Below are 20343 nucleotides of genomic sequence, written 5' to 3'. Positions count from 1 at the left end.
CTGCTGACAGGGTGAGGAAGGGTCCCTCCTGGATGGCTGGGGGACACTGCAGTGGGGACTGGGGAGGGCATGCAGTGACAACTGGCCCTTGGGGATCCCTGCATGGTGTGGAGCTTCTTGGAGAGGTCCCTGACATGGGGATTCCCATGTAGGGTGAGGGTGGTCCTCTGCAAGACCCTCAACACAAGGATCCCGGTTGGGGGTCTGTCCCACAGTGCCCCTGCCATGAGGAACCCTTGGAGTGGCTTTGGGACATTCCTGTGTGGTTGGTTGGGGGTTCCTGGGTGAAGGCCCCAAGATGGGAATCTCTGTGTGTGGGGAGTTAAGGGTCCTGCAGGAGGTCACTGTGGGCTGGGGTGGAGTGTGAGGGTCCCACCAGGCCCCCGAGTGGAGGTTGGGCATCCCCTGCTGGGGAATGGTCACTCCTGGGGGATGATCCCTTCTGAGTGGGTTTTGCAGGGTCCCTGGGGGGATGCCCATGTGCAGAGTGGGGGTCTGCTTTCGGGCTCCTCCTGGGGAATGGTCACTCCTGGGGGATGATCCCTGCTGGGCAGGGGGTGTGGGGTCCCTGTGGGGTTGCCCATGTGCACCACGGGGGTCTCCAGCCAGGGGTCCCCTCCCGGGGTGCCACTCCAGGGATACCTGTGTGGGGGTCCCCTCCTGAGAGATGGTCCCTGCCGGGGGTGTTTGTGGGGTCCCTGTGGGAATGCCCATGTGCAGAGTGGGGGTTTGCTCCCAGTTTCTCCCGGGGAATGGTCCCTACCGGGGGTTTCCGTGGGGTCCCTGTGGGGCTCTGCTTTCGGGCTCCTCCCGGGGAACGATCACTACTGGGGGATAATCCCTGCTGGGGGCGGGTTGTGAGGTCCCTCTGGGGATGCCCACGTGCACCACGGGGGTCTCCAGCCGGGGGTCCCTTCCCGGGACGCCCCTGCCGGGGTACCCCGGGGGGTGGGTGTCCCAGCCGGGGATGCCTCGGGCTGACGGCGTGTCCTTGCCCCCGCAGGGCCCCCGGGCGGGCTGTGAGCGCGGCCGGCGGTGGCGGTGGCGGTGCGGGTGCCGGCCGCCCGCCGCGCCGCACGGAGCATGCCTCTGAGCCCCGCCGGCAGCCAGCATGAGAGCCCCGACTCGCCGCCGCCGGAGCCGCTGCCGGAGCGCCAGCCCCGCGCCGCCGCCGCCGGGGAGCCGAGCGCCGGCCTGCGGGAGGAGACGCGGCTCGACCCGGCCCGGGGCCCCGCCGGGCCCCGCTCCCCCAAGCTGGCGGCCCCGGCGCGCATGGAGGAGCCCGCGCCCGGCGCCATCGTCGTCCGCATCGGCATCCCCGACCTGCAGCAGACGGTGAGTGCCCGACCGGCCGCGACCCGCACCTTGATGCGCATCCCCGGCGCTCCCGAGCCGCTCCCCCGAACCGCATCCTCGGCGCTCCCGAGCCGCTCCCCCGAACCGCATCCCCGGCGCTCCCGGACCCGCACCCCGAGCGGTGCCGGCCTCGCTCCGCCACAGCTCCCGCCCCGGCACCACCCGGCAAACTTCGCACCGCCGCGGGCGAGGGGCGACCGGCCACGGGCCCGGCGGGACGGGTCCCCATTGCCCCGCTCCCCCGTGTCCCTCCCCCGCTGTCCCGCTCTGCGCTGCCCCCGTCCCTGGTGCCCCCTTTCCGCTGCCCCAGCTCCCCATTGCCCCACTCCCCAGTGCCCCTTCCCCACTGCCCTGCTCCCCGGTGTCGCCATCCCCGCTGTCCCCATCCCCGGTGCCCCCGGTGTCCCCCTCCCGTTCCCCGCTGCAGCCCCGGCGGCAGCGCTGCCTCCCCGGGGGGCTCCGGGGCCCCGGTGCGGCCGCAGCGCGGGGCCGTTCCCGCCGCCGGTCCCCGCACCGGCCGGGACCGGGCTGTGTCCCGCTTCCAGGGGGACGGCGGGGCTGGGAACGGGGAGCGGGGGCGGCGCAGGAGGCTCCAGCACCAGCCTGGTGCCGGTACCAGAACTGCACCGGGATCGGCTCCAGCGGCAGCTGGGCCGGGCTGCGGGAGCTCGGGAGCCACAGCGCCGGGGTCTGACGGTGGCCCGTGTGCGCGGGCTGTGCCCGATGCCGTGGCTGTGGTGGTTGGTGGTTCGTGTGGTGGGTGCTGGGTGCTCTGCTGTGCCGGACGGTGGCACAGCGAGGTGCGATGTGCCGCGTCGTGGTGCCCGTGGCACAGGTGGGACACGCTGGTGTGACCTCCCAGGAGCACGGGTGTGACCCAGGGGGGCACAGGCTTTGAGGCGTTAGCCAGGGTGGCATATGTGCCACAGAGCGGGCAGAGGGCGGCGGGATGGGTTGTCAGCCCGGGCACAGCAGGGATCTGGCAGAGCTCAGTGATCCCCGGAGGCAGGGGGTCACCTGGCATTGGGTGCTTTGTGGGGTGTAAGAGCTTGGAAACAGCCTGGTCAGTGCAGGGGAGGGTTTGGCTGAAGGGCTGTGGTGACGGTGGCCCTAATGAAGAGCCCTCGTTAGAGGAGTACTGGGGCAGTGGTTTGGGGCTGGGTGGGCTGTGGGGCACAGGGAGCCTGTGCTCCAGGACGAGGCATTGCGGGCAGGAGAGGGGAACCCCTTTGGGATGAGGGGGGGAAGGTGAGGCGACAGACTTGGGGCGAGCAGAGCGTTGCTGGGGGTGGAGGGGACTAAGGGAGGTGAAAGCTCTCTTTTTTGTGGGAAAGAGCTCTCTTTTGGGGCCAGGCGTGGGGGTCCTGAGGAAGGGGTCGCGGCGGGGGACAGAGGGCTTGCTGGAGGACAGCGATGCTGGGGCCGAGGGCCAAGCCTTGGGGCCGAGGTGCTGCTCGCAGGCACAGCTCTGCAGGCTGAGCTGCCGGCGCCGGGGAGCGGCAGAGACAGGCGAGGCAGCGCTGCCGCTGCTGTCGAAGAATCGGACAGACGCGCTGCTCTAGCGGGGACTGACCTTGTGCTGCGGGAAGGGCTTTACCTCCGCTCGCTCCCCCCCAGTCCCTGCTGGGGTTGTGAACGGGGGGCACGGGGGCTGCCCTGTGCCCTGAGCGCTGGGTTAGCCCAGCACATCAGCTCCTCCTCTGCCCCCCTGCGCACACCCCTCCCTGAGCCGGTGCTCCGGGGGGTCTCATCCTGCTCCAGTCCTCACCCCCGATCCCGCAGCACGGGGGTCCGAGGGCTGTCGGGGAGGGCTCTGCCCGTGGCCCTGGTGTCCAGCTCCCTGCTTTGCTGTTCCCTGGGCGCTGCCCCGCGCCTCCCGTCCCTGCCTTGCTTTGTTTTCGGAGTGTGCGTGGGCAGTGGAGGAAGCAGCGGTGACTCCTTTTCCCCTGGAGAGCAGCAGTCGGGCTGAGGGCACGTCGTGACCTCCCCCCCTCCCAACGACTCCTCTCTCTCAAGGGTCTTTTCCAACCTCAGGACCATCCCCAGAGTGAGTCAGAGCGAAGCCACTCGGCTTTGCCAGACCGAAGCTCCCCCGAGGCAGCGCAGGGAATGGGGCACTTGAGGCAAAGCCGAGCATCTTTGCATGTGAACAGCAGGAATTTCCCTCCCACACCTCCCTTCCCCAGCGGTGCAACCTCCGTGGGCTGGGGGTGGGAGCTGCTGGGAAGACTGGGGGTCTCAGCGGGCTGTCCGGGCTGGGGGGGGTCCTTCCTCTCCCCCCAGCTGGTGGAGTTGGGGGCAGGAGGCCCTGTGGGTGCTGTGGGGAGCTCTGGGGCCAGGGAAGCGCTGTGGATGCTGGCAGGGGTCCCACTTAAATACAGGAAGGTTGGAAAAAACCCAGCTGGCTTAACAGCCTGCAGCCCTGAGAGTTGTGGTGCCCTGTGACCGGCCCCCAACTCCCCTCAGCTCCCCTGCATCATCCCTGTGCACCATTCCCTGCTCCAGGCACTCCCAGCGCTCATTCCTTGTGCCATGAGCAGCCAGGCTTGGTCCCTGTCTGCAGGGTGACACCCAGGCAGGTGGGGCTTGACCAGTGTGAAGAGGGACAAGGGGAAAAGGAGCCATTGAGCCCATCCTGGCTCCTCCATCAGGAGCTCTGGGATGTGTTGGAGGATGTTTGCTGTGTTTTGGAGCAGCTCACAGGACAGATGCTGTGGAGCTGCGTGTGTTCCCTGCCTCTTCTTCCCCTCTTACAAGACACAGGGCCCTTGATCTCATCCACCTGGAGAGCAGGGAGAATCCTAAACCTCTTCCCTGCTCCAGCAGGACTGTGTGGTTCCAGTGAGGGGTTGGTGTGCTGAGCTCCAGCACTTGCCTGTACCTGCCTTCCACAGCTGCCTCTGGAGCTCTGGATCTGGCCCTGTATCCCCCTCCCACAGGTGCCTCTGGAGCTCTGGACCTGGCCCTGTATCCCCCTCCCTCAGCTGCCTCTGGAGCTCTGGATCTGGCCCTGTATCCCCCTCCCACAGGTGCCTCTGGATCTGTGGCTGATGTGCCACGGACTTTGCTATAACCAACTCTTCTTGAAGGTGGGAATTCCCTTTTGGGTTTTCAGGAACAGGGTGGACAGGCAGCTTTTCAGTACAAGTCAGACTCGGTTTGATGCCAGAGATCAGGACTTCAGCTGGGCAAAGTTCAGTTTATTAAGTTCACATCTTCTGTCAGGAGCCTCCAGGTGGGATTTTAGACTGACTGACTTTTCAAGTGAAGTTTCCCAGCTCTCTTGGGGTCGTCTCCAAGCCTCTTTAAGGTTCCTTTACAACTCTCTACCACTGTGTTTATTCATCCCAAGGCCTTTGAATTCACTGGTAATGGTTTCCTTTGTTAGGAGCAAATCTCCACCCAGGCTATGAGCTTGTCTCTGCTGGGGGGAAAAGAAGACTGTCTCCTCCAGCACGCCCCTGTTTGTATTTGCAGTTTTAGATTAAATGATCTGAGCCACCTGCACCTAATCCAAGCTCAGGGGAGAGGCTAAACTGCCCACACCTGTGCCACATCCTGATCAAATGCCACCTGGGGTATTTATACCCCAAAGTGCTGAGTGCCAGAGCTCTTTGCTGCTGGTCAGAGCTGCTTCAGGGAGCTGCAGTTTCCAAAACCTATGGAAGTGGTCATGGCCCCAAGCTTGCCAGAGTTCCAGGAGCATTTGGACCATGCTCTCAGGTACACGGGGGGATTTTTGGGGTTGTTCTGTGTGGAGCCAGGGGTTAGACCCTGTGAACCCTTCCAGCTCGGGATATTCTGTGATTCCATGGGCGTGGGGCAGCTCTGCAGGTGATGGTGGCCATGGAATGTCCTGGTGCTGTGGGAGGTGGGCAGTGCTTGGCACAGTGCTGGCACACACTGCTTTGGTGCTGGTCACTAGGAGAGTCCTCTGCCCTGCATTGCTCCTGGAGGGTGACTCCACTGCTTAGATGGATATTTGTCATGGAGCCCAAAATTTTCTGTCCCCTTTTCCCTCTCCCTGTGGCAGCCAAGGCAAATATTTAGGGAAAGGAAGGTACCACGAGACAGGTACATCTTGTTGCTTCAGTTTTGGGCCCCTTCCTCCTCCCTTCCCCTTCCTCTGGGTGTGCCCAACCTGCTGGGGGGTCCACAGTGGTGGGACCCCCCTGGCTCCTGCTCTTCCTGCCTGGACTGTGGGTGCTGTGCTCCTGCAAGCGGGTTTTGGGGGGGTTGGTGGGTGCAGGGAGGGTGGCTGCTCTGCTGGGAGCCTTGAGGTGGAGTTGGGACAGGTCAGGTGGCACAGCGGGAGGAGGAAGGACAGTGGGTGGGGAATGTGGGCTCTGCTCCTCGCCAGTGCCCAGAGGGAGCTGCTGCCTCTCCTGCATCCCTTTGGGTGCAGCTGTGGTGGTTTCAGGGCACATCATCAGTCCCTGAACCAGCAGGATCAGAGTCACAGGGAGTTTGGTCTCCTCTGCAAAGGGGCTGATGTTGAAGTGTGGCCTGTGGGATGTGTTGCAGCCGGGAATGCCCGGGGGGTGCTGAAGGATCCTCATCCTCTGGAAGGATGTCCTGTGGTGCCCAGGCAGGGGGGCTGGCATGTCTTTCCTGTGCTGGCATCTGTCCCACGGGAGGGCTCCTCCTCAGCACGTGGATTCGGGGATGTGTTTGGACCAGTGAGGGGTCCAAGGACTTGGAGATGTGGGACCACCCTGCTCTGTGAGAGGCTGTTTGAGGTCTCTGCTGAGCCCAGAGCCTCCTTTCCTGTGGGGTGGAATTTTCCTTTCCCTCTGTGGCTGCAGAAAAGGCTCAGGTTAATATTCTAGCTTGTTATCTCCTTAATGCAAATGAAACAAGGGCCCAGAACCAGCACACAAAGCGTTGATTCTTCTGTTCAGCTGAGGGAAGTGAAGAAATAAATTTTCCTATTGTGAAAGAAATAGGCAGAGTTTTCCTGAACTTCTCTTGGTGGCTAACAGATGATGTGGTTTGCCATTCCTTTGGGATTTCATTTGAGTTTCATGTGCCACAAGGCCATGAGCAGCACAGACAGAGGTGCTGAGCTGTTGGAGCAAATTGATAAGGAAAGGGTGAAACGAAACTATTCTGAATGTTTGTTGTGGGTTAAAAATCCAATAGTAAAAATCACAGTTGAGATCTGCTGGTATATATATGTGCCTTGGAGAAATTGCTGTCCCAAATCCATGTTGATCCTGGGGTGGCTTCAGGGGCTGGCATGACAGGAGAGGCTTCCTGGGGCTGTGGGGGCAGCAGGGCTGGGGTAGGTGACGTGCAGGTTTGGGGTGGATCTGCCCCACGTGTTATGAGTCACAGAGTCATGGAATGGTTTGGCTGGGAAGGGACCTTAAAGATCATCCCTGCACCCATGGGCAGGGACAACTTCCACTAGCCCAGGCTGCTCCAAGCCCTGTCCAACCTGGCCTTGGACAATTCCAGGGATCCAAGGGCAGCCACAGCTTCTCTGGGCTGTTCCAGGGAACAGGTTCCAGTCCACACAGGGAAGTGCTGAGCTGCTCAGGATCCCTCCTCAGCAGCAGCTGCTGCTGCACAGGGAATAGGAGAGGCTGTGTTGGATCAAAGGAGGAGGAAGGATCTCCTGGTCAGTGGTGGGGGCTGGGAGCAGTGGTGTGTGCTGGTGGGATGAAGGGCTGTGGGTGCTGAGCCCCCCAGGGCAGAGCCAGCACATTCCACGTGCAGCAGTGCCCACAGTGCCACTCTCCTCTCTGGCTCCAGGGATCACCTCCCACAGGATCCAGCACTGGCTGGTGAATCCTGGAGGCTCCAGCTGCCCTTGTGTCTCTCGGAGCACTTTGGGGCTGGATTTTGGGAGTTCTGCTGCATGGGCAGGGTGAGCTGTGTGCTGGGACTGAGCAGGGCCTGGGCAGGGGGGCTGCAGCCCAGACTGGCACCGTCCTGCTGCCCACTCTCCTGTGCCAGGGAAGCTGTGGGGCAGCAGCTGGATCCCAGTGCAAGCCTCGGCACTGTCCTGCTCCCTGCTTGGCTGTGCCAGGGAATCCGTGGTCTGGGAGCTCCACGTGCCCGCTGGCAGTGCTGTGCTGGTGTTCCCACACCTTGGCTTGTTCTGCACAGCAGGGAATGGATTTGCTTTGATAGCCTGGGCTCTGTAGACTCCCAGGAAAGCAATTTATTTCGAGCTTGATAACTTGGAGCCTCCCTCCTCCCTATCCTGGGAGCTGCTGGTCCACACTGGTGCTGGCCCCTGCATGGGGAGGGTGTGTGAGCCTGGGCAGAGGGAGGAGGAGATGGATGCACGGGGGCCTGAGGCTCCTTTGGGTGCTGGTGGAGCTTCTCTGCCTCACCCACCTGCTCCTGCATCCATCCCACAGCTGCTGATCCTTTGGGAAGAGCCATTGCAGCCCAGCCTTTGGCTGCGTGTTGCTCTGTGGGAGGGGGTGGTGGAGACCCAGGATAAAATTATCCAAACCCACCCACAGGGTTTGAGCTGGTAGCCTAATTTTTAAGGAGACAGGAACATGCCCAAGCTAAGGTTTGTTTCTCTGGAATAGTTATGGATTTTTTGGGTCTGTCACCAAACCACATTTGAAAGCTGATTCCCAAAGTTGTGCAGCAGAAACGAGTCACAACCTGGTTTGGAAAAAGGGGTAGGAAAAGGTGGGAAATCCAGAAATTATCCAAGGAGATTGCAAAAGTTGTCCTCTCTGCCTTGCAGCACTGGAGTCCTGCAAGGTGTCTGACCAAGCCTGGGGATGCATCCCATGGGAAGGTGCTTTCTGCAGCAGCCCTTTCCACGTGACCACCTGCCCGGCCGTGGTTGTAATTAGGGAGCGCCCAGGCGTGGGTTTTCCATTTACTTTTTCTGCTGGAAGCAGGAAAAAAAAACTTGTTCCAAGGAATCACAGCTCAGCACATCGCATAAAAAATGTATATGTGGAGAGATAAGAGGCTCTTGCCTGAGTGGTGCTCAGGAAGCTGCCAAACTATCAGAGAGCTGGAGCTTATCGGAGCAGCTCGGAAAGATCTGGAGGAGCGGAGATGTGCAGCTGGGGATGCTTCCTCCCGCAGCTTTCCAGAGGTTTTTCTTCCCTATTGTGCTCTGGCAACTCTTTCTTTTGCCCTTTAAATCGTGTTAAAGCCACACTGAGGAGCTGCTGTAGGTTAAAATAACATCCCTGTTGGATTTAACCGGGCAGCAGCTCCCGGTGCCGGATGGAGCCCTGGGAGGCGAGGGCCCAGGGGAGGCTGAGGGGGTTGTCCAGCTGAATTCCAGGTGTTTTCCCTGTGTTGTGGGCTCCTGGCAGCACTGGAGTGTGCCTGCTATTTAAATACACCCACCCACCCCCCAGTTCTCTCTTGGAGTGGGAATAGGCAGCTCAGCATCCTGTCCTTGCATTTTATCTGCTCCAAGGTGATTTCTAACTGGGGGCATTCCCAGTTTTCCTCTTGCTTTGCCACAGAGGTCTGTCCCCAAGGGCTGAGGGAGGAGACCATGGTCCTGAGGCCATGTGGGAATGCTGCTGGTTGTGGCTTCCTCCAGGAGGATCAAAAGAAGGTGCCAGCTCATGCAGGCACTGCTCCGTGTGCCCAGAGAGGGAAAGGAGCACGTGGGAAAGGGAGGGATGAGGAGAGCAGGGCTCACCCTGGCTCTGTGGGGAGGTGACTTGCTAGTGTGGCCACAAGCCCTCCACTCCTGGGCACACCAGCTCCTTGCCTCCATCCCAGGCTTCACCACTCACTGGTTTCCCAGTACCTCGTAGATCCTAAAAGTTCCTTTTTCTGTGCTCAGCTATGTCAGCACTGAGGGGGGAAAAAAAACCCCCAAAAAAATCAGAAAATCAGGAGAACTTTATTGCTGCAAAGGGAAAATCTGGAGGTCGGGAACTGACCTGCGGAATGGCCTAAACCTGTGCCAAAAGCTTTGATCCTTGGCCAAAGCATCTGCTTTCCACTGCAGCAAAAATCTTTAGCTGTCGATGGTTGCATTGGATTTTTCACCCCTTTTAGGGGAGAATCAAACCACTTATGCACACGCTTTTGAGATGCTTTTTGATTAGAGCTGCACATTGTTTTTTCCATCCCCTCTCGGATCAGACGGATCGCTCGCCCTGAATGAGGCAGCTGCTCCGCTTTTTTTTCCCTCCCCTCATTCCCTGTGCAGCTCCATGGCTGGGAGCTGCTGCATGCGGCACCAAGCACGAATATTTTAAAGTCCTTTTGTAGCTTTCTTTTTTTTTTTTTTTTTGGGCCCATTTTCCTAAATCAGATGTTTGAAGGCCGGCAGCACCCGGGTGGTGGGATCGGGAGGGGAGCGGGTTTGGAGTGTCCCTGTAACCAACCACTGGGTGCAAATCAAATGAGTGATCCCCAAGAATCCTCTGGTTAAAGGAGTTCAGGTACTAAGCTTTTAGCCATGAATCCCTGAGGTTGGAAAAGCCCTCCCAGCCCATGGATCCACCCCGTGCCCCATCCCCACCTTGTCCCCCAGCCCAGAGCACTGAGTGCCACGGCCAGGCCTTCCTGGGACACCTCCAGGGATGGGCACTCCAAACCTCCCTGGGCAGCCCCTGCCAAGGCCTCACCACCCTTCCCAGCAACAAATTCCTCCTCAGCCCCAACCTGACCCTCCCCTGGCCCAGCCTGAGGCCGTTTCCCCTTGGCCTGGCCCTTGTTCCCTGGGAGCAGAGCCCGACCCCCCCCGGCTCCCCCCTCCTGGCAGGGACTTGCAGAGCCAGAAGGTCCCCCCTGAGCCTCCTTTGCTCCAGGATGAGCCCCCCCAGCTCCCTCAGCCCCTCCTGCTGCTCCAGACCCTTCCCAGCTCCCTTCCCTTCCCTGCACACGCTCCAGCCCCTCCAGGTCTCTCCTGGCTGAGGGGCCCAGAACTTGGCACAGGATTTGAGGTTCCTCCCCAGTTCAAACCAGTGCAGGTGTTTCCTTCATCTCGGGCAGCTCAGCTCACCTGTGAACAGACCCCAGGGTGAGGAACCTCCAAAGAACCCGTTTTCCTCTCCCACTCCAGCTCTAAGAGGTGACTTCAAGAGGGCAAGAGCCACCAGCTCTGAGTTCTTGAGGGCCCCAAAGAAACAATTAATTGAAATAATTATCGATAAAAGTCCCTGTTATGTCTGTTGCTGGTGGTGCAGGAGGTATTTTGGTTGCTCACATGTGGCCTATGAATCCAGCACGGGTAGTTCAGACTAGTTTTCTTTAATTTTTTTTGCACTGAGAAAGATTTTAGCATTCTAAATGAACATATTTTAATGCCAATTTTATCTTAGCCCACTTTGGCTTAAATCACAAGTCAAAAACTACTCATCCCCTTATTAAGTACAAAATGTGCTCTTCCCTAAAATATTCGGGTAAAATTAAAAGATTGAATTTATATTTTACATTATAATTGCTTCAATAGATGCGTCCAGTCCCGGCGTACGTACTTGGGGAAAAGCACTTTTGGTTGTGAAGTCTATTAAATTGCAAATTAATCTAACTCGATGGTTATGAATTGATCCGACTGGGGCCTTTCTTTAGGAAAATAGCTCCGGCCCAAGCCATTGCAAAACAACCCCCCCCGGCCCCGATGATTTGCATCCAGATTTTTTTTTTTTTTTTTTTTTTCCCCCCGTCGGCTGATTTCTCGTGGTTAAAATTGGCGATCGCTTTGACTTCAATCAAACCCGCTCGGCTTTATTGTGCCCGGGGCGGGGGGAGCTCCGGGTGAGCTCCGGGTCACCGCGCCGGGTCCCCATTGTTTTGGGGACCGGCGGGTTCAGCCGAGGCATCCTTTGGGACGTGCTGGGTGAAGTGTTTAATGAGTCGTTTTGAATAAGTGGGGTTGATTTGCATAAACCTGCTCAAACTCGGCTGGAAGGAAGCCACTGAAGTACGCGTGGGGGTGCAGCCGAGGGTGCTCCGGGCTTCCTCGGGTTTAGGGCTGGAAAAGGAAGGGCAGGATGCTCTGGGGGGTGGGATCTGCCTGATTCTGGGACAGTCGGGAGCTGAGGAACCTTCTTCGGGGCATCTGTGACAGCCCGGAGGAGCCTGTGGGTCCTGGCGACCGGCTCAGGTGGCTCAGAGCCCGCCTTAGAATCCCAGAATCAGCTGGGTTGGAAGGGACCTCCGAGATCATCCAGCCCAACCCTCGATCCAACCCCGCCGTGGTTCCCAGCCCATGGCACTGATGCCACATCCAGTCTGTCCTTAAACACCTCCAGGGATGGAGAATCCCCCACTTCCCTGGGCAGCCCATTCCAATGGCTGAGCACCCTCTCTGCAAAGAAATTCTTCCTGATATCCAACCTAAACCTCCCCTGGCACGGCCTCGCTCTCCTGTGAATTGTTTCCTCGTGGAATCCGTGTCACCATCGCGTACCTCGATGTGTTCGGAGGTCGCACCTTTTCCCCCTCCGCTCTGGAGGGTCCCTGGCACCGCCAGCACAGTGCCCTGGGCACTCCTGGCACGGGGGGCAGTGGGTGAAGCCCCCACGGCCGCACTGTGGGTCGGTGCCGAGCCTTTCCAGCCGTCCTGACACCCCCTTTTTGTCGCGCTTTGCCGGGGCAGGGTTGAAATGATTGTTGGAGCTGAGCGTTCACGTCTTATCTCTCTTGTCTTATCTCTCTTGCCTCCCGGAGCGCTTGGCTGTAAAGTGGGTGTTAAGATCCCATCACTGAGAGGTGCCTCTGCCCCAATTAAGGTGCAAATGAGACCATGTGCCAGAGTCAATAGTATGGATTTTATTTAAAATTGAGTGTGAGGTGGGGATAGAAAGGAATAGAAAAGAGGGGGAACAAGAGAGATCGAGCTGAAGATCCTCACCACCCACGAATCCAGCGGTATCCCGTTGGTCCCTCACCCTGGGCTTCTCGGTGGTGGGGAGTCCCAAGGTCGTTCAAAACTCCTCACTTGTCCCTCTTTTTAAATTTAGAAAGATGGCATAAGCTCAGGGAACAAAGAAACAGGGAAGAATTTATTCGGTGCGCCGGGTCTTTCTCTCACCAAATTTCCGGGGGGGAAAAAACCCTTTGGGTTTAAATCTTATACATTTTATGGTTTCACGAAATCCCACCCTTTTCCAGGTAAGTTTAATATATTCATTTTTGCCTAGAAAGGTTTCTTTTCTCTGACCCTTCTTTCCAATTGGCCACTGGGACATCCTCTGTCAAAAATGATGGATCTCCCTTTGTTCTTAGCCCAAAGAGAGAAGAGAAACCCCTGCGTACAAAATTTCTCACGAAATATTTTTAATTTTTAGGAATTTTTGTATTTCCCTTATCCGGCTGAAAAAGTCCCTGATACCCAGTCCCAGTGTGGGACTTGAATATCTTACAGCTTTGGAAAACCATATTTTTATTTCTCATCAACCTGGGTTGTGCTTTTGCTCCCCTGACTCCCGTGCTGGGATGGGTGTCAGGGATGGGCTTGGCTCAGGGTTGGGCTGTGCCCAGTCAGCTGCACAGACCAAAGAGAAAATTTTCCTTGCTGTTGGCTTTTTCTGCTTAAAAAGAGAAAACTTGGGAAGTCACCACTGCCAGAGTGTCCAGCTGCTAAATTTTCTCCATCCCAGGAGCCAACTTTTGGGGTGGAAGGTGTCAGAGGTGCCACCACAACCACGGGGGTGGATGAGACATGAGGAACCTGGTGGGGTTGGGGACCAGGAGATTGTGGGGTGTGGGGAGGATGGAACTGCTCCTGAGGTGGCTGGAGGAAAACCTGGAGTGAGCAAGGCAGGAGGGATCTGGTGGACAGGTTTTCCTCGGGCTGAGGACGAGCATTTCTCCCGTTTCTCTGAGCTCTGCCAGGTGCAGACCTGCAGTGCCAGAGCTTTTTGTACCTCAAAAGTGATCAAAGCAGCTCAAGGTGGATTTCCTTGGTCTGCTTTGGGAGCCAAAGGTTGGTTTGTGGCTAACACAGGGTGGATTTCACTGATCCTTGGAGGGAAAGCACTTGGAAAATGTGCTACCCTGTGCTGGTGGGGCCCTGCGTGTGGTGAGGAGCTTGTGAGCAGGCCCAAGCTTGGGTTGGCACTTAGTTTTTTGGAAAGAAGACACGAGGGCAGCCCTCCCTCTCTTTCCTTGTGCTCAGAGGGCAAAGTGAACGTAATTGAGCCATAATTCACAGTTACTGGAAAGAAAGCACAGGCCCCAGTATGAGAAGTGGTATTGGAGCTTTATATTACAGCTCTCTCCGGGGGAGATTATTTTTATTAAAATCGGGGTTGGTGGAAAATTCTGAGATGAGCTTCATTTTTTAATGTTTGGTTCTCCGTGGATCAGCCCAAAAAGAGGCCTCCTGCAGTGTCCAGCTGCCAAGCCACTGCCATCCCAGTGCCTGGCACCGCTGGCACACGACACCCGATGTGCTGAAGGTGCCTAGATTGGAAATCTTTGGTGGAAATCTTTGGTGGAAAAATAAAACTCACATAAGTGATTGGAAGTTTGCAGCAAAAATGAACAGTTCTGCAGGCTCACTTCTTCACAGAACCTCTGTCAGGTGTTTGGGTGCGAGGGGAAAACGTGTGAGGACGGATCTGGAAGTGCGAGGAGAGGAAGAGCCTCTGCCTGTAGGGATTTGTTGGAACTAAGTCATCCTTAAGGTTCCTTCCAGCCCAAATCATTCTGTGATTCTGTGTGCTGTGGGAATAACATCTCCTGTACATACAGGGATGGTGATTCCACCACTGCCCTGGGCAGCTGTGCCAGGGCTGGACAACTCTTTCTGCGAAGAAATTTTCCCAATATCCAACCTGACCCTCCCCTGGCCCAGCCTGAGGCCGTTTCCCCTTGGCCTGGCCCTTGTTCCCTGGGAGCAGAGCCCGACCCCCCCCGGCTCCCCCCTCCTGGCAGGGACTTGCAGAGCCAGAAGGTCCCCCCTGAGCCTCCTTTGCTCCAGGATGAGCCCCCCCCAGCTCCCTCAGCCCCTCCTGCTGCTCCAGACCCTTCCCTGTACATCCTCATCCAGATGACCTTGTCCCATTGATCCAGCATGTCCAGATCCCTCTGCAGAGCCTCCTGTGGCTGACACGTGCTCTGGCCTGGCTGGGGCTCCTGCCTGGTCATGTGGTGCCTTCAGGGACCTCGGGGAGTGTCCCTGGATTTTTAAATTACCTCTGAAAAGTTTCCTGCTGTGCCTTCGAGCCGTTCCTGTGCTCCTGGCTTGGTGGTGGCTGTTGCTGAGCCTGGATCTGATCTGCTGATGGATCACTGCTGGTTTGTCTGAGTGCTGGGGGTTGTTACTGCTGGATCAGGTCTGCAGTCCCACCCCACTGGAAATGCTGCACTGAAGCATCTCTTTTGTGAGGAGAAGCTGAGGGGGCTGGGGCTGCTCAGCCTTGAGAAGAGACACTGAGAGGGGTCCTCAGCCACGTGTGTCAGGGGCAGAGGAGGGACCAGGCTCTGCTGGGGGGGCCCAGCAATGGCACAGGAGGAAGGGGCAGGAACTGATGCCCAGGAAGCTCCAGCTGGACAGGAGGAAGAACTTCTTTGCTGTGCAGTGACCCAGCCCTGAACAGCCTGCCCAGATGGGGTGGAGTCTCCTCCCTGGGGATATTCCAGACCCCTCTGGACACAATCCTGTGCCCTGTGCTCTGGGATGGCCCTGCTTGAGCAGGGGGGTGGGACCAGAAATGCCCCTCTGTGGTTCCTTCCAACCTGACCCTCCCTGGGATTCTGTGCTTGTGCAGGTTCAGCCTCAGGTCCCTGAGTGCTGTCCCCCCCTCCCTCAGGGAGTTATTGGAGTTGTGCTGCTGGATTTGCAGGGTAACCTTTCATTAAGCACACGCCGTAGGGGCTCTTTGTTGCCCACGTCTCGCAGGGACTCGGAGCAATACGTGCTGTTCCCTTTCAGACCACTGTTTTCTCAGGCTTGGGGAGGTGACTCACGATGTTTTCTCCGTGGGCTTTGCAGGAAAAGTGGGACCTGTGAGTGCAGAGAGGGGCTGTCCACGGGCTCAGCCCAAACTCCCCTCCCCACCGCGCTATTCAGTGCGTACCCTGGCTCTAAATTGTGTTTTTGCTTTCCCCAGCACTCCTCAGCCCACAGTTAAGGGTTTGTGAATCATATACCATAGAAATGAATGTCTACACGAGTGCTGGAGGAACATAATTGAAATTATTTCTTTCTTAGTGTCGTGCAGGGACAAAACACAGGATGAGAAGTTAACAGAAAATGGATTTAAGAGGGAGGAATTTGGTTCAATGATGTGAAGTCAGTGAAGTGGGTTCATTAAGGTGAAGTGCTGGGTCCTGCACTTGGGTAACAACCCCAGGAAGGCTCCAGGCTGGGGCAGAGGGGCTGGAAAGCTGGAAAAGGCCCTGGGGGTGCTGGTGGCAGCGGCTGGACGTGAGCCCAGCTGTGCCCAGGGGGCAGGAGGGCAATGGCCCCGGGGCTGTGGCAGCCCCAGCGTGGGCACAGGCCCAGGGCAGGGATTGTCCCTGTGCTGGGAACTGGGGAGGCCCCCCTGGAATCCCGGGGGCAGTTCTGGGCCCTCAGCCAGGAGAGACCTGGAGGGGCTGGAGCGTGTGCAGGGAAGGGAAGGGAGCTGGGAAGGGTCTGGAGCAGCAGGAGGGGCTGAGGGAGCTGGGGGGGCTCATCCTGGAGCAAAGGAGGCTCAGGGGGGACCTTCTGGCTCTGCAAGTCCCTGCCAGGAGGGGGGAGCCGGGGGGGAGTCAAGCTCTTTTCTCAAAAAACAAGTAACAGGATCAGAGGAAATGGCCTCAAGTTGCACCAGTGGAGGGTCAGGTTGGACACCAGGAGGAATTTCCTCATGGAAAGGGTAGTGAGGTCTTGGCAGGGGCTGCCCAGGGAGGTTTGGAGTGCCCAGCCCTGGAGGTGTCCCAGGAAGGCCTGGCCGTGGCACTCAGTGCTCTGGGCTGGGGGACAAGGTGGGCATCGGTCAAACTGGGCACCAAAGTGGTTTCCAAAGTGCTCTCCAGCCCCTCTGCCCCCACCTGTAGCACTGCAGGGGGTTGGTGTGACCCAAGGACAACACCCAGCACTTCCCATTGACCCGTGGGGCAGCTCAGGTGCTCTCTGCCCTGACAGCAAACACTGCCCAGCTCCTGGGCTCCTGAATTGCACAGGATTTATCCCCAGCACGGCCCCTGGGGAGTCACCACTCGTGAGAGAACAACATGGTTCTGCTCCACCCAAATCCTCTCTCAGGGTGGGCGAGCCCCGAGTGCCAACAGGGGCTTTGTGTCGGGAGCAGCCAACGTGAAATCCCAAATCCCAGACTGCAGGGTGGCAGTGCCGGGGCACAGCTTTGGGATATCTCTTGCATTTACATTTTTTTCCCCCTTTCAGCTGCAGGAAGCCGAGTTTCCTGCCTGGCAGGAACCCGCAGGTTACTCGCTTGGAGCACTTTCCAAGGCAGAAATCTCGGTCTCCAATTTATACTTTCGGTTCCCAGATTAGTTTACTCGTTCAAAATTTCAAAGCTTGTCCTACCACCCCCCCCTCTCGTTCTCTGTGGGGACCTGGTGGTGTGGGGACCACGCTTTCAGCTGCTTGTTTCTTTTGAAGAGGAGCCCAGAATGTTTAAGCACGTTTGAGATAAAAAACATCTCTTTGATGTCAGAGATTCTCCTGCTCCATCTCCAGCCTGCTCCTTTCTTCTTTCAGAAAGTCAATGGAATTAGATCCATAAACTTATATTTGCAAACTGCCGTAGCAGAAAGTTTCTGGTGTTGTTTTTCAGCTTGGCTTTGGTTTGCCAGGAGTTTTTTGAATTCCTTTCATCCTTTTTGCTACTTTTCTGATCCTGAAGTGTCCCAACATTATTGTGTCGTCTTAAACTCATTTACTTGAGTCGTGCCTTTCCAATGTAGCCCCAAATCCAAGAACCAAATCAGCTGAAAAATCCAGTAAACATCTCCCCAGCCAAACTTGTCACATTGGGGCTTACTCCTCATGCCACATATCCCGAGAAAGCAGGTTATTATTTGCCTTTGTGAGATCACAGCGTGGTTTATTGCTGTGTTCTCCTGTCACAGAATCATGGAATCCTGGAATGGTTTGGGTGGGAAGGGACCTTAAAGCCCATCCAGTGCCACCCCCTGCCATGGGCAGGGACACCTTCCACCAGCCCAGGATGCTCCAAGCCCTGTCCAACCTGGCCTTGGACACTTCCAGGGATCCAGGGGCAGCCACAGCTTCTCTGGGTGACCTGTTCTGTCTGTACAAGGTTTTAGCCCCGTGCTGTGTTCGTAAGGGAGTTTGTAGAGCTTGGTTTGGGTTCTGCAGAATGATCCACCTTCATCCTCCAGTCCCACTTGCAGTGCTCCCATGGGAGAGCCACTTCCCTCCCTGTGTGTGTGCAGAGTAGGGCCAGTGGGACAGGGTGGTTTAGAGAACCCAGCAAAGCAGAAGAAGGTGGAAATGAGGAGCCAAACTCTGCTGCTTTCCTGCTCCTTAGGCTGCCTTGGCATCCAGACCTGGATGTCCCTATCCCAGGCTGTAAGGGCTGGATCCCAGTCCCGGAGCCACTTAGGGGTCCTGTCAGCACAGTGGTGTCTCCTGGTGGCGTTTGGCTCTGTGGATAGAGATGTTCCTCTCCCCTTATCTCCAGCTCTGAGTGCCTCATGCCCCTTCTGTGAAGCAGAGCCCTCCCTGCCTTTGGAATAAAGGCACCTGGTGCTTGGAATGCCCCTTGTGCAGTGGGATGGAGCTTTGCAGAGCTGTCCCCAGAGGACCCCGAGCAGCTCTGGGCTCGCCCAGCTGGGTGTGGTGCCTCAAACAGGTGACACACGAGCTGGTGGAGGGGACGAGGCAGTGCTGCCCTTCCTCCCGTGCCCCTTGTCTCCAGGGAACACCAGCAGGAATTTCTTGCTGGAAAAAAGGTGGTCAGGGCCTTGGCAGGGGCTGCCCAGGGAGGTGGTGGAGTCCCCACCCCAAGGAAGGACTGGACGTGGCACTCAGTGCCAAGGTGGGGACGGGGCACAGGGCGGGCTTGGAGGCTTCTCCAAGCTCGGTGACTCTGGAATTCTGTTCCCTGCGGGTGTTACCAGTGACTGGAGCTGAGTGGAGTTTCTTCCCCCTGCTATTGCTTGTTTATGGAGGCACAGATTAATTTAGGGACCGGTGCTCCAGGGGAGGCTGAACCGGAGCTGGATGGGGGTCATTTCTCTCCCCTTCCCTGTGTGTTTTTCCACAACAATTCTTTTTCTCTCCCCTCCCCACCCCCTGCTGTTGCTGGTAAATATATTTCTAATTTACTGTCTCGAGGAGGCCACTTGCAGAGTTTCTCTCCTCTGCTGAGCATTTGTGTGTGGGAAGTTTTACAAAACAGGAGTAATTTTTGCTGAGTCTCATCTCGCTGTCTAAAAACATTTAGTGGTGTAAGTCACTGTAGTCTGTACTCAGTGCTGTGACATCCTGCTTATTTGGGATGCCAACTTTATTAGTGTAATCTTATTTCCTTTTAATATCATGGCTGTTTGATTGACCCTGGATGCCATCCCACCTCGTTCCCCTATTTGACATTATTTATTGTTGCCACTAAATGTTTCCTCAGCCCTTGGCTGGCGTGATGGTGGCATAACCACGGTAATTTTGAATAATTAAAATCATGCAAATCAGATGTCATAAAGCAATATTAATGCTACTAAAACGTGACATCTCATCCATTCCCACGGTCCAGTAATTTTACAGTTGAAACAGAAAGAAAAGTTCTGTCAGTCTGTTAAAATTCATGCTTTTCCCGAGGATCCCAGTTCGAATAAAACACTCCAGAACTACTTTTGGTTTACAGCTCAGTTTAGCCTCTGTATCTGTAATTGTGCCCTGACATTCACAGGTCATTGGCATCGTTTAGGGCTTGGCTGATTAATTAAACCACCAGCTAAAGGAAGAAAATCCTCCTCCCTGCTCCTGATTGGCTCTCGGTGGGGCTGGTTGATCAATGGAAATTCCTGCCTCTCCTTTTTTTTAAACCCGTCGTTTTCCAAAATTGACTTTAACGAGCAGCAGGACGAGGGAAGCCTCAGGGAGAAGGACCAGGCTGCAGGATGGACCCGTCGTTGGAAATTGTGGATGTTTTGAGCCCTGGGAAACGATCTGGGAAACGTTTTATTTGGAATCATGGAATGACAGAACGGTTGGGGTTGGAAGGGACCTTAAAAACCACTTCATTCCACCCCCAGCCATGGGCAGGGACACTTTCACTGGACCAGGTCGCTCCAAGCCCCGTCCAAACCTGGCCTTGGATTTGATAACAAAACCCCTTAGAAATTAAGTAAAATTTTTCTTTCTATTTGTTAATGTTCAGACCCCTGCTGAAATCCTCCTTTTCCTCTCCTTTGTGACGTTGATGAAAGCTCTGCACCTTCTCCTTAGAGTTTCGTCGAACTCCATTCAAATTGTGAATTAATAAATTTAGTTTCACTAAATTAATCCCTGTTTTATTTTTGCATTAGACCAAAATGCAAAATTGATATGTTGATGAGACTTTTTCGTGGTTAATGACCGCTTTTTCCCAGCCAAGAAGGTGTAATTTTTATGTGGTTTTCAGACCATTTTTAGTCCACCACATTTCCCCAGATTCTTATTTCACGGCCACATTCAATTCTTGTCTTTCCCTTCACTGGGTTGGCTTAGACTTTTTCCTACTTTTTTGTGCTGTTTCAACCAAAATAATTGCATCCTGCCTCAGGATCTTTGTTTTCTGTGGGAAGCACGATACAAATTTCCATACAGCCCCAGAGGAATCCGCAGTGTTTAAATGCAGCTCTGCACTCGCTAATAGAAGGAAAAATGCTAATTTTTTTTTAACCAGTTAAAACATGGAGGCAGCCAATATCGGCCCTCCTAATCCTATTTAACTTACTGTTAACTTCAGTTTGTTTGACAACTCGAAAGTCCTTCGTGTGGCAGAGTTTTTGCTGGGAAGGTGGGGGAATTGTGAGCTTGTCCTGTGTGGAGGCTGTGGTTGCCTGGGAACAGCCAAGCGTTGGGATCGTGGTTGGGAGGCTGCCAAGGCTCCGTGTGTTGGACAA

General features: G+C 56.3%; 1 protein-coding gene and 1 long non-coding RNA gene across 3 annotated transcripts in view; one reads left to right on the top strand and one right to left on the bottom strand.

Annotated features, from left to right (window-relative positions):
• The window catches only part of SHANK3 (SH3 and multiple ankyrin repeat domains 3), a 265082-nt gene that overhangs the window by 21983 nt on the left and 222756 nt on the right, over positions 1-20343 (top strand). For both annotated transcript variants that reach the window (XM_051773642.1, XM_051773643.1), the window contains exon 3: positions 1004-1335. In XM_051773642.1, coding sequence (XP_051629602.1) covers positions 1084-1335 — 252 coding nt within the window. In that variant the 5' untranslated portion in view covers positions 1004-1083. The remainder of the gene's footprint in view (positions 1-1003; positions 1336-20343) is intronic.
• LOC127463830 (uncharacterized) overlaps positions 9236-20343 on the bottom strand; it is an 82948-nt gene continuing 71840 nt past the window's right edge. Inside the window, exon 3 of the long non-coding RNA XR_007901013.1 lies at positions 9236-9908. This is a non-coding gene — a long non-coding RNA (uncharacterized LOC127463830). The remainder of the gene's footprint in view (positions 9909-20343) is intronic.

Source organism: Manacus candei, unplaced genomic scaffold (assembly GCF_025592945.1).
Source record: "Manacus candei isolate 608988 ecotype Guabito, Panama unplaced genomic scaffold, ASM2559294v1 h1tg000174l, whole genome shotgun sequence".
Classification (NCBI taxonomy): domain Eukaryota; kingdom Metazoa; phylum Chordata; class Aves; order Passeriformes; family Pipridae; genus Manacus; species Manacus candei.
This window is presented reverse-complemented; position numbering and strand designations above follow the sequence as displayed.